Genomic DNA, 13,985 nt, shown 5'->3' on the forward strand with positions numbered 1-13,985 from the left:
ATTCTGTATATTCTGGTTTAATAGTTTATTCTCTGACAGCTTGCATTCCGGTCTCCACTCACTTGACTGGTAAGAATTTCCCATGGACTGGCAGACCAAGCCCCCGCAGACCTAGCTTATAAGGTCCTGTGCATGAGTGAACTCCTTACAACGCTCCCACCCGCCTTCCTCCTCCTCCTCCTCCTCCTCCTCCTCTTCTTCATTCTCCTCCTCCCCGTTTCTGTCTGTCCCGCTCTGACACGCAATGGAACAGAGCTCATCCCGAGTGGTGGAGTCAGTTTGAAACGGGACTTCAGACAGTTGAACTGTGGATGCTGCAGCACAGGAAATGCCTTGTGGACTCTTGTTAATCATCTAGCGATTTCACTTCTCTGGGGATCTCTCGTTTCTCTGAACTGCAGAAAGTCCGTAGGATAGGCTAACTGAAGCTACAGGACATCTATAGTGCGCCGGGATGCTCGGAATAAGTCATTTCACTTTGACAACAGCGGCAGTTGTTGGTGAGTAGCTTACTTAAAAGAAATTGCATTTGTGCTGAGATGAAACAATGAGTGACAGGCGCATTTTCTACCGCGCCAAGGTCTCCAGCGCGTCTTTTGCGCACACGCTGCAGCAGCTTAGATCTTACAGTCTGCATAATTGACAACGAAGCGACTAAAAGCATCCATTAGGTGTGTCACTCACAATGCCCATTAATAAAAGGTGGTGGCTCCACCACAGTGTCCTCGTAAACTGCCCCTAAATACTTTCCGTCCGGATTGCCCAGATGTTATTTATTCTGACTGAGGGAAACCGCAGAGCACTTAATTGTTTCTACGCGCAGCAGAAGCATGGCATTACCTCATATAATCGAGACATTACAGGCAGTCAAATTACTGTATATGGCGCTCTACTATAACTGAATGTTGCGCATGCCAGTGTTTACACACCAGTGTCAAGACTTCCTAGGACAGTGAGTTTTGTTGCTTCCTATGAAACATTTCCGCAGTGTCATGCATTTTCATGTTTCTGCAGAAACTGAGTGTTTTGCAAAGCATGAGTGAAATGTGAAGTTGTGTCAGATGACCAAACCCTCAAATGAATCTTTGGATCAATATGGAGTGGGGATTTTCACATCAGCGATAATTAGATTTTAATTTTAGGAGGTGGGAAGAGAAATGAATACACCAGCTTTGAGAGGCTGTAATGGATACTGTATCCGTGTTGGTATTGTGGAGTCCCACTGGTGATGCTGTGCTCTCAGGTTCAGCTCCAGAGCAGCAGAAGTGAATTAACTTCGAGGTCATGTACCAAGTAGTTCAAACATGATGGAAAGTCTCTGCGAAGTTGAGCAAACCACCCCTCTAAGTTTGGAGGAGAGAAAAACAGAGGAGAAGAAGAACAAGAAGAAAGAGCAAAGTGAACAGTGCACATCTCTCTTTAATTCTCAGATTCCTGCGCTTACATGTGATACTGGCTTGTGATGTTCATTAGAGAATTGAGTTAGCGATGGGGATGGAGATAAATGTGTGTGTGTGTGTGTATGTGTGTGTGTGTGGAGGGATCAGCAGAAGCTGAGTATATATAGTATATATAGTACCGTAAATCATTACCATCACATCAAGAAAGTCAGGTTTATGTCCCATCCTACCCATCCTCATCCTACCGGTAATACAGTCTGAGCTGTTGGAGTATAACCTCACTTGGGTTACACAGGGGTAGAAGCTATCTGGTTTGAGTCCATACTTGGAGATCCCGTGTTGTGCTATCGGAGCTGACTCTGCTGCCTCAGAGGCGCACATGTGGTTATTGTAGTGGCAGCATTTAATCTCTATAAATTCCTAACGGAGATGGGGCTACAGGTGGTTTGAGTTTGGTACTGCAGAGGAGGAGAGGGGCATCTGGCTTCAATAAGTATGTGTCAGACCGTAGTGACCGAGCTTACTAAGGACGTGAACAGCACGAACACCTAGACTTTAGACCAGGTCTGCAAGTAATGATTATCTTCATTATCGATTCATCTGTTTTCATTTTTTTTTTTTATTAATTGATTAATCATTTAGTCTATTAAATGTTTGGAGAAAGCATGAAAACAATGCCCATCACAGCTTCCCAGGGCCCGAGATGATGTCAGATAAAACGAGCAATTCAAAGACATCATCTTGGTCTCTGGGGAGCTGCCTTTTATCTTATGCTTTTGCTACATTTTATATACTAAATGAGAAGCATAAGAAATGCCAAACATTATAAAATGTTTAGTTTGACAGATTCTCACAATTTAAAAGCTAGAACTTCAGAAGGTTTGCTATTTCTACTCTACGATTATCAAAATACTGTTGAGTTCTTATTAATTAACTAATTTCAACCCTGCAGGAGACTTTCTGTCTCTCCTCTCTCTTTATTGTGTTTGTAAGTTATACAAACTGAAGCTGTTCATCTGAGGCCCCCTGAATGCAGTGGATGCATCACAGAGCTCACACATGATGAGTTTTTTTGTATCCGATGTGACAAACAGCCACAGGACATTTTGGAGTTCATATGGTTCTTTAACAAACTAGAAGCTGTCTGTTCAGCTGACTTGTCACACATAGAAATGTATTTAACGTGTTTGTAACTTAAGTCTGCTACAAAGCTGGAGAGAAGGGGTGGAGGGTTAGTCGAAAACAAACTGATATAGACTCCTCAACATTCCTTTGAAGGACTTGTATGCTTTACACCTGCATTTTCTCACATGTCAGATTTGGAATTTGTCTTTTCTTTCTACCTTTTATGAGCAAGCAGTATGCTGCTGTAGATGACCAAAGTAGGTGGTTAATTCATTGAAAGCTGTAATGTCAAGGGATATAAGTCTTCAGACATTAAGCTCTGAATTGAATTTATGAGCCTGTGAACCCGTTACCCGGTCATCTCCATCATTAGTAATATGTCTCCTTCTCCTCTACTATCATTGGAATCAGCCCTCTCCCTTGGTCACAGTAATCAGCACTAATTTGACATAAACTGTCTGCTGGCAGCGGCAGACAGATTTACTGGAATGGCATAAAATCTGATAATATTAGTTTATTCTGCATTTTTGATTTGTTCACTTTTAGCATGATTCTTTTGTGTATATTGTCTGAAGTTATGCCATCGCCACTGAACACTTTGAAGGTGTAAAAGGAAATCAAGTTCATTGTCTTGTTGGCTGCATCATAACATCTCCTCCACCTGCTCAACATCAGCATGTACTGATGGTTGAACCAAGAGATTGTCATACCCATCCAAGTAACTTGACTAATCAGAAAATGAATGGGACTTTGATTTCCAGCACCCCAGATGCCCAGAATGCATTTAATACATTCACTAAGTAAGGTAGTAGGTAAGAATAAAGTTGCAAAATCAAGTCATATTTTCTCTAGGTGACAAACCCAATCATGTTTTCTGTCAGAGGAAGATCTCATCTCAACAGCAGCATCCTGCCCAGTTAAAGGATCGCTTTTGGAGCTTAATACAATTAGACATAAACATCACAGATATGATTAAGGGTTTGTTTTTCTCGTAAATGTTTGACTTGGGAGCTCACGGTTAGTGTTATATCTGATGTGGTAGAGGTGCAGCTTTTCACACTTCCTACAAACAAGGGTTTCTATGTAGTAACTAACACTTACCTCATGGTTTACATTTCCAGTCTGTCACAATCTGAGAATTTTCAAGCATTTTAAACTCTGTCAGATATATCAGAGAAGTGTTAATAGAGATATCTTACAGTGTAAAATGTAAATATATAATGTATATATTACATTTATTAGACCACGGGCTGTATTCACAAAACATCCTAAGGCTAAAAGTAGCTCCTAAGTAGCGGAGTTAGGAGAAACTCCTAGAAATAATTTTGGTCCAAAAAAACCCAATGAAAATTAAACTTTTAAAACCATATTTTGATGGCAGTCATTTAATAAGGATTCAAACAGCTCACCAACAAGTTGAAACAATCCAACAACAACAGAGATGACAGTTTATTACTGATACTGGAAAAATGTAGTTTTCAGTGCTGATGAATTTGGGATCTAACCATCATTCAGAGTCAGAGTTATTCGTCAAACCAAAGCTGCGATCTTCAGACTTTGTTTAGTAGAATCGTCACTTGCGGGACAAGGGACATCCTGCACAAACCCCCATTTTTAAATAGCCAAGCTACGGTCAATAGTGGCCGCAATTTTATTATCGGAGTGTCAATTTGCACCCCCGGTACGAATAGCCTCGGCCACACAGCTGAGCTATTTACACCCTGTGACGTAACAACAAAAACACGTTGCTCGCGTGCACCGAAATCATGGTGGACGTTCATCTTCCATGACCGCAGAAACTGGCATATTAGGAAAGTTTTGTCTCTAAAGTTTATAACAATTGAGTTTCTAGCGGAAAATGGATACTACAGTTGCGCTTTCTGTCTTCAGTGAAAGCATACAACCGTTAGTTTGTTAGTTAGTACCTATTTTTTGTATACAGTATGGTTACCTAGCAACCGAGGCTTGAAGACACCAAGTGGTAAACAGTTTAATGACATCCAGTAAGAACTTATAGGTGAGTTGATAGAACTCTAAGCTTTGTCCTGGGAGTCTGGAGTCGATTCCCTGGTGAGGCGATCTTGTTTTTTTCATTTTGGATTAGATAATTTGCATGCAATTGCACAAGTCAGGGCCCGCGAACGCAATTTTTTTTTTGCAGGATGGTAGGCTCTGGTTGGGTTGGTTAGGTTTAGGCAAGAGGAGTGGGATTGGTTATGGTTAGGGTAATAATGTCAGGGCGATAATATTCCAAAAAGGTGTAATACATGAGTAGTATGGATAACTGTGTGTAAATATATGCCAAGGTACTGTAAATGCACAGGGGTGCAAATAGAATACATTGATATTTGTACCAGACGGGGTATTAATAGAACACATTGCTGTGTGCACCGGCGGGGTACGAATAGCATTCATTTGTAATTGCACCAGGGTATGAATAGCATACACTGCTAATTGTACCAGGGGTGCAAATAGCCTCACCCTTTTATTATTCACTCAACCCAAATGTTAAAAATGGCAGCCCGCAAAACCACGCCATGGTCAATTCACGAAGTGCAGACATTTGCTTGCCGATGGATCCAGCAAAGACCTAGATGGAGCAATGTTGCTATGACGATCAGCTAAGAATCCCCTAGATTGACGGAGTAGCCTTTTTGACCAAAGTACCTGGTACCAAAAGTGAGTTGAGTCTAGTCAAAACATGCAGTGGAAATGAGACATTAGTGCATATTGATGCTAGAATTATCACATCAAAGAGGATTTGTTCCCGGAAAAAATATCACACAGTGATGTCATACCACGTGTTATTATGCCAGCATTGTTTACCTAGGCCTACATTCTGTGGATCAAAACAGAAAAGAGGCTAGTTTAATTCAGGAGACTTTTTCCATGAAATGTGGAATGACACAGATCTATGGCTGTCTGGTGTCAAACAGCACAATAGACAAGAGATACAGTCACCTGTAACACTTCCTGTCTGTTTTGGCAAAGTCAAGATAGGAAGAAAACAGGAAGATAGTTCCTTCTTCTGACTTGTAAGAGCAGGGACTTCAAAGAAACAAACACAAAGCACATGAAGATAGGACATGTGATGACAAAAAGACACATTTTACAGTTCAGTGTTTCAAGTTATGGAGCAGTTTCTGATTTAGTATGTATCAGTTATATGGATGCTGTTTTTGAAGTAAAAGACATGCTTGATGATAGTGACTTTGTAAATGCTGACACCACCACAGCACCTAAACCCCCCAGCACTCAAACTGAAACTGTGTGGTCAGTCAATGCATGCCCCTCTACTGGCACTTGCCTGTGAAAAACACAAGTGACAATGATGCCTTTTGGACATAGATGGCTCGATGTAGGCAATTAGAAAATTGGTTGGAACCATTAAAATTATCCAATTTGTTTCTGAAATTTTATAGAACAAATTAAATAATGAAATAAATGATTATTTGCAGCCTTGTGTAAGTACACGTTCTGTCAGCGTTTCCACATATTTTGGCTTCCATTCAAAGTCAAGAAAGACTCTCTTAGCTAATCTTATTAGCAATTGTTAGAATGGTTTGTACATGGTTGACATAGAAAGTGTGAATTTTGTTTTAGAGGTCAACATTTCTTTTTTTTCAGTAGTACTTGACTACTCAGGGCAGAATCATATGCAGCTCATTCAGGTGAAGACAAACGCGTGCATCTTGGGTGCATGTAGAGATGACAGATGTCAAAGTATCGCCAATCTGACAGGAAGATGCATGCTGTGGATGAACACAAAGTTGAAGAGCATATATCCCTTTGAGGAACTGAAAAAGCAGGTTCAGAAAATCTGCTTTAAGCCTGTGAAACCACAAAGACCACCCACAGAAGTTGCTGCCTCTGCTGCCTCAACCCACAACCCACTACAGATGTGCAACTGCTGTCTCTGCAGCATGAAACTAGAACGCAAAGTGAAAGTAGGGTTGAGCTGAGCAGCAGTAATGACATCACTATCACCGGTCAAAGGTGATCACCAGTTGTTCCTTTTAACCTCAAGTCTTGTCATTAAGCTAACCATTTCTACAAACAATTGCAATAAGAGGGGTTTGATTTCATCAATATATACTACCTGGCTTGCATCTGGCTCTAAGGAAACATCGATAGTTAGACTTAAGACATGGAGCGGAATTTAAAGAGGACATTTTAGAAAACGATTGGAAGAAAACTTTTGACACATCTCAGAAAAAAAACAGCAAACTCTAATTTAAACCTCCTCCAATATAATTGGCTGATGCAGATATACACAACTCCTGTTAAATTTAATAAATACACCAGTAACATACCTGACCTTTGTTTTAAATGCAATGAGGCTAAAGGACCAAATTGTATTTGCAATGAAAATGTATAAAAACATTATAAAAAAACAAACAAAAAGCTTGCCATTTCTACCTTTTTAAATATACTTTTTGGTATTCTGTGGCTTTATTGGAAAGTCAACCATATACTGTAGATATGAACAGGAAATGTTGGGTGAGAGAGAGCTAGAGAGAGATATGTATGCATCTTAACCACTAGGTAACCGGATATCCCCATTTTTACAGACCAATCTATAAGCTTCTATTCTGCATCACTTTTTTGATTTAGTTGGTAAAGTACAAATGTACAAGCCACTGTAACAGCAATCTCTAATTTACAAGAAAAATGAGGAAAGTCAAATTTAAGATCTTGCTTGCCGTTTGAATGTGCTATGAAATGTGAAAAATAAAAACGAACAAAGAAAAATAGACCTTTTCTCCATTGACTCAAACCAGAAGCAGTGTATTTTCCAAAGCCGACACCGTCTTGCCATCTTGCTGTTACAGATAAACAAAGGTGGGCATGCATGGTATGAGTTAGCATTGTCTTATTTGAAGCTTTGCGGGTTGATGTAATAATAATAATAATAATAATCTTTCATTTGCATTTAACGACCACACTGTTTAATGCAAATTGAAACCATCTACTGCTCTACTTAGTACCACCACTTGTGGATTGTCATGAAATTTGATAGACACATTCATGGTTCCCAGAACACGAATACTGCCATTGGTTATCCCCTGACTTCTCCTCTAGTGCTACCAGCAGATTGTTTGTGGTTCACAGTAGGGCTGCACGATATGAGTAAAATAACTAAATGTGATTATTTTGACTGATATTGCAATATGATTCACGATGATGGAGGGAATGATCATCTTCATTTCATTATTCTCATTTTCATTGAAAATTGTGTGTGATTTTTGTGAGGATCGGTACCAAACAAAGATTTTTTTCTTAAGTCTTTAGCCGGGACATCTCTACAGCACGACAATACTTAATTCAGAATGATTTGACACACATTTTGCCTTTAACAAATATTGCAATATTTGGATATTTGGATATTGCGCTAGTCCATACTGCGATTTCGATAACATTGCTATTAATTGTACAGCCCTAGTTCACAGTGAAAACAAAACCATTGGCTTGATTACCGTGCAGTTTGGTGCAGACACTCAAGATCTTTGTGAACTTCAGTAATCTCTACTGTAACACCATCATCAGGTCAAAAGATTCAATTTGTCCAATACTTTGGTTTATCTCAATAGTTTACGTTAGATTGAGCATTACAGTCACACAGAGCTACTAGCGTGGCTGTAGACCCTTCATCTTGTTACAGTATAGTTTGTCATTAAATAAAAGTGAATAATGTCTTTCGTAGTTGTATTAGTGATGACTGTCAGTAACACACACAGGGGTTGGGTTCTGCTACAGACTGAGTCATCACTGAATCATTATGTTCCGTCTGCTGCCATCGCTGCAGACGGAGAAGTGAAAGAGAAATAAAAGGAAACTCGGGGGTTGCCAAGGTGATGTTTGTGCCACATTTTGAAGTCATCTCAACAAGTCTTTAGATTAGATTAGATTAGATTCATCTTTATTGTCATTGTGCAGTGTACAAGTACAAAGACAGCGAAATGCAGTTTTCGTCCAACCAGAAGTGCAAAAAAAGATGCGATATACAAGTATAGACAGGACAAGAAATATATTGCAGTGTTATAAAAGCAGAATAAATATGGCTATGAAACTTGAACAATGTATGAACAACATGTACAGATATGTGCAATGTAGTAGCAGTGATATTATACTAGTACTAAGAATAATATAGATATATGCAGTGTATTAAGAGTATATAGTAAGAGAAAAAGAATAAATATGGATATACTGAATGAACCATATACATATATAGCCAGATATGTACAGTATGTACAGCTATGTGCAGTGTGAAGAGCAGTAGAATATGGCTATGTATAGGTGTAATTACAGTATGTACATCTGTAAATAAATAAATAGAACAGTATGGGTGGGGTAGGGTAGTGCAAATTGTCCAGGGGGGGGGGGTGGCTTAGTAGGTTAAATTGTCACCGGGATGCAGAGCAAGAGTTCAGTAGGGTGACAGCCTTATGGTTTTAGCAGTAGCATGCAGAACTTAGCGTTCCCTCACTTAATCTTGAAAACTAAATACAGATGTATTGCATGTGTTGTTATTTTTTTGTTAAGGGTAAAAAGTGAACTGTGCCATTGGCTGAAAGACTGTTATTCTTGTTGTATTTGAACAGCATGGACTAACTCCACGAAGTGTTTGAAAACCTAATCTTGCTATAACTGGTCCCTAAGCTCAAAAATAAACATGATAGTGAGATAAGTGCAGAGTAATCCCCAAACTTCATCCAACAACATCTCTCAACACAATCTTTGGAAAGAAACTGATATCTGTCATAAAAGAGCTTCAAATAACCCAAACACCCGTGAAGGTGTGACATCGCATGTCGTTTCGGCTTACGTAGGCCTTAACCTCTGAGGAAGGTCAAGCCACACACAGACACACACATGTATAAACACACACTGAACACATAAAAGCATTCGGCATGTGTTTCACACTTCATCACTGGTCACCACTTTTCCTCAGACTGTTACTTTTTTTTTTTTTCCAGGAGCATCTTCTTAACCCCATTAAGTCGTGGTATAATTATTTCCATATTGAAAAAATATTAAAGATAGGCCTAGATTTGCTCCGTATCATGCCGTAGTAAGTATTGTCCTCCTAAAATATTAAGCATATCTAAACTGCACCACCACTTTTATTAAACATGATCTCAGCAGCAGATTTTGAATCCACCTTTCGAAATTTAAATTACTTTTATTTTGTCAATCCACACAAGTTAATTTGCAGTTAAAACGTATCTTTCGCACCCATGATACAGCACCCCTCAAACAGTTTGGGGGTTCGGAGCAGTGCCCAGGACGCGGACTGGACACTCTCCAGCTGACAGTTCACACTCCATACTCGGTCTGAAGGGGGACTTGAACTGGCGCCCCTCGGGTTCCCAAGCCAAGTCCCCACTGACTGAGCTACTGCTGCCCCCTAAACACATTATCAGTTGTTTATAGAAGTTCATATCTATCTCTTCAGTCTGTGCACTATCATGTGCACACATAGTTCGTATGTGCTGAGGTGTTTGTGACCTCTGGCACCACACAGTTGTTGTGAGTCATCAGGGGCAAAGAAAGTGAAAGGTGAAAATGTAAAGGAGGTTTTTGGGAGAGGAAATCTGCTGCCGAGACGATAGGGAGTCAAAGAGGAGGTCCACTTTGGAGAATTTGCGGTGGGAGGAGATTGCATTATCTCCAGTTGGAGCAAAAACAAGAAGAAGAGTGAAATGTGCAGAGGTTAAAGAGAGCGGACAACCACTGCTTCTGGTTTTCAAACAGAGAAGAGGGTTAGTCATCTCTGTACTTCTTTATTTTATATTACAGTGGTCAACAAGTTCTCCTGCCATAATAGGTTGTTTGTCAGTGCCTCCTAAAACTTCCTTCTTCGATGCTGAGAGGGGGAGGTGTTGGAACTGGGGTTATACTGCAGCAAAGCCAGTGTTAAACTTTTGTTTTGGGTGTAGTTTGTGATAAAGTGATTTTATTTTGTAAAACAGGATTTCCTTGTTTTAACCAGTGTGTGCCAACCAAGAGCCCATGACATCTTGCCAGAAGAAACACGCGAGGGATACTTGCACGCGCATACTTGTACTCCTCCTCCCGGGCTCTCACTACCTGCTAAGTGCTGATAGCCTCAGATCCTGGATGTATGTGTTTCTGTGTGTGTTTGCTACCAGAGCAATGCTGCATCTGTGCACCAGACCCTTCCAGCCCCCCTCCCCCTGTGCTACTCTCCCAGGCCAGCAGCAGGCCAGAGCTATCCATCAAACTGGCATCATACAGGGAGCAGTGGAGCTGTGGCGTCTGCCTGGGGCAACGTGTTCACATTGACCTCTCCAACAAGAGGCCAGCACCAAATGGCCATGCTAGCCATGATGCTCTTCTCCCAGACAAAAAGTTTCCTGAGAAAAAAGTGGCTGCTCCTAATGTTTCGCCGTTACAGTCTGCTGTAGGTCAGAATAAGGCTATTTGGCGAGGATGCTTATTCTATACCACTCTGATTCTCTTAATGTCATTAGAATTATGTTTGGGATTTCTTCAATGTCAAGAAAAAGAGCAAATCATCATTTTCTAAAATGCGATATTGATTAAAAGTCTGTGTCCTCAGATAATCAATATGAGATGACTTCTATTGGAAATTGAGGCAAAAACAATTGATCCTGATCCTTAGTTGTATATTTGTGAAAATACCCCCATTCATACATTTAGTTTATGGATAGTTTATTTCTGGGGGACGGACAGACACAGGAACATTTAATTTGTTAGTGACAAAACAGAAATACACATATGTACATACACATTATGTACATATACATGTACATATACATATACATTATCATCATTATCATCCCCCCCCTCTTTGCACAGTCTCTCCCAAGGTTATCCTGCATCTATGAAACACAGTAACGGTAATGGTTATTTCATAGTAAACATTTCAAGGAACATTCAAAAGGAACTTTCAATTACACAAACTGAAAAGCAAAAAAAAAAAGTAGTATAAAACAAATATCTCCCATCTCTGGACTTGAATTGACCAGAGCCCATTTGTCACCCATGAATAACTTTATAATACATAAAGAATAAATAAGGGAGATCCTGTATGGATCAGTACAAACATCTACTTCCACCATCTCTTGCAGAAAAGAAGGAATCAAAAACACTTTCTATTTTAGTGGAGGCCTTTAAGCATCCTCCAGAGACTTCGACTGAAGTTGATTTGTTGACAGCATCACAGAATTAAAGAGTAACTTGACACCAGAGCTGAGATTTTACTGTTGATGTTATAAGACTTGATGATTTTGTTTTTGTCCTAAGCTGTAGTTGTTGGCTGAAAGTATTTTGATATGGCAGAAAATCATCTATTTTTTGGCTACTTACCTGCAAGAAGAACAGAAATATTTTGGAAATTTCTCAAGCAGCAGTGGGAAGTGTGAGGTTCATACCAGTAGCAACATTTTTCAAAATGTCAAGTTCATTTTGTGGGAGTTTAGATTCAGTATATGCAAGCTTTGCAGTATATACTGCTGTAGAATCTTCTAGCCCAGACGTTAAAACATATTTCCAAGATAAAAAGGCTGCACCCCTCTGTGAGAAAATGTCTACTTGCTCAGTATTGTTCATGTGGACAGAGCAGAAAAATGTCAGCAGCAGAGAGAAAATATATTTAATAGTGAGGGAGAACTCAATTATGTGACAAATTCTTCTAAGTGGCCTCAGGTGAATTTTGGTCTTTGGATGTGAGAAAAATTAATGGTTGAGGAAGGCCTGTTCATCTAACTCTTTTTCAGTGTGTGTGTGTGTGTGTGTGTGTGTGTGTGTGTGTGTGTGTGTGTGTGTGTGTGTGTGTGTGTGTGGTGTGTGTGTGTGTGTGTGTGTGTGTGTATATGTCTGGTGTGATGGTTTTTTTTCACTTTTTAGGTAGCAACAGTGGAGAAACAAAACATCAAGGGCAGTTGTGCAGTTGTGTGTTCCTTAAACACATCTGTGTCTGACAGAGAGAGGGAGTGTGTCGACGGGGGTGGGATTCACCCCCGCGGACATGTTTTGTATCTTTTTTTCTTCTTCTTCTTGGAGCTTCAATCCACAGTAGACCGGAGATTTTCACTTCTAAAAATGTAACAAAATAAATAGTAAAAACAAACAAAAATGAAAACGACAACACTAGTTGATTTGTTTGTATGGTGTGTACGGTTTGTATGCCTTATCACTTCTAAATCTGCATTTTTCTTCTTTTTTTGTCAATAGTTATATTGATTAACAGTAAAACTCAGTCACTTGGCAGTAACATTAGAGCTGGCAGAATGTGTCCAGTCCCGACCTCAGACGAGCACGGGCTTATGCACCGGCTTCGTACAGTAACCTGTACGAGTAGTCATTCATTTTATACCGATACCGTTATCTATAGCAGCATTTCAATGAGAAGCACCATCCCTTTTTCTTTGTAAAGCCCTTTGAGATGACATGCTGTGATCCGAGGCTCTACCTACATAAACATTCATTTGAATTAGCTGCCTTTGGCTACAGTTAGCAGAAGACTAGTCTATATCCACGACGTTCCACTTCCGGGATCTTTCAGGTGCCGCCTGAAATTCATGCATTTCATTTCGGCCGGATGTCCGTTACCTTCTGCTTTCTTTGTGTTGGAATTTTAAACTCTGGTCAATTTATGAGGACTATGGTTAACTGCTCCTCAGATCTCTGCAGGGTTAATCGAGACAGCTAGCTAGACATTATGTTGAATCTGAGTTTTCTGTTGCACGACTAAAACAACCTCTGAACGTACATGTGCCACCAAAACAATTTCCTTCCCGAGGCTATTTTGCGCCGTTGCTCCATGCGGCGCTTAACACCGCCCAAAACGATTGTGATTGGATTAAAGAAATGCTAATAAACCAGAGCACGTTTTTCTCCCATCCTGGAATGCTGTGTGGACTAGCCAGACCCTCCTCCGCAGCGCTGTGGAGGAAGGTATGGCAATGCGAGACTAGCAGAAGACTAAACTACCGGCTTGTCGGCCACGTTTACGTTGCCATTCACGCCTCGGATCACCTTGTGCGGATGGCAGCAGTAGATGGTGCCGCAACTTCATCCTCTGGTCTTGTGGCAGGCATCTAAGAAGGAGACGCTGGAGGTGGTCTGAGAGGAAACGTAAATGTGGCAAACGAGCCCCTGAAGGGACCATAGGAACACTCTCTCTCTGAAATCACCTGGGATTGGCCAAAGTTTCCCTCACGGGCTCGATTCTCTAAAGACTGAAAACAGAACCCAGGAGGAGATGCAGAATTCTACACTAGTTTTATTTCAGATCACTTGAATTATAATACATTGAAACATTGTTATCAAAATGTTGCCCAACAACGGCAAAAATATACCTACCCCAGCTTCAGCACATTTAGTTTTAGGGTGTCAGCACTGTGCAGGCTCTTTAAATAACAATGTGTTGCGATTCTAAGCATATAATTGTATGCTTTTCCCTCTCAATCT

The 13,985-nt window shown here is 40.3% G+C and overlaps 1 protein-coding gene across 2 annotated transcripts in view; it reads left to right on the forward strand.

Moving 5' to 3' along the window:
* Positions 1-212: 212 nt before the first annotated feature.
* The window catches only part of itga1 (integrin, alpha 1), a 50,087-nt gene continuing 36,314 nt past the window's right edge, over positions 213-13,985 (forward strand). The window contains exon 1 of one of the 2 annotated variants that reach the window (XM_039779417.1): positions 213-500. In XM_039779417.1, coding sequence (XP_039635351.1) covers positions 455-500 — 46 coding nt within the window. In that variant the 5' untranslated portion in view covers positions 213-454. The remainder of the gene's footprint in view (positions 501-13,985) is intronic. The other variant, XM_039779416.1, reaches the window with a different exon arrangement.

The sequence above is a fragment of the Perca fluviatilis genome, chromosome 17, assembly GCF_010015445.1.
Source record: "Perca fluviatilis chromosome 17, GENO_Pfluv_1.0, whole genome shotgun sequence".
In the NCBI taxonomy this organism is placed as follows: Eukaryota; Metazoa; Chordata; class Actinopteri; order Perciformes; family Percidae; genus Perca; species Perca fluviatilis.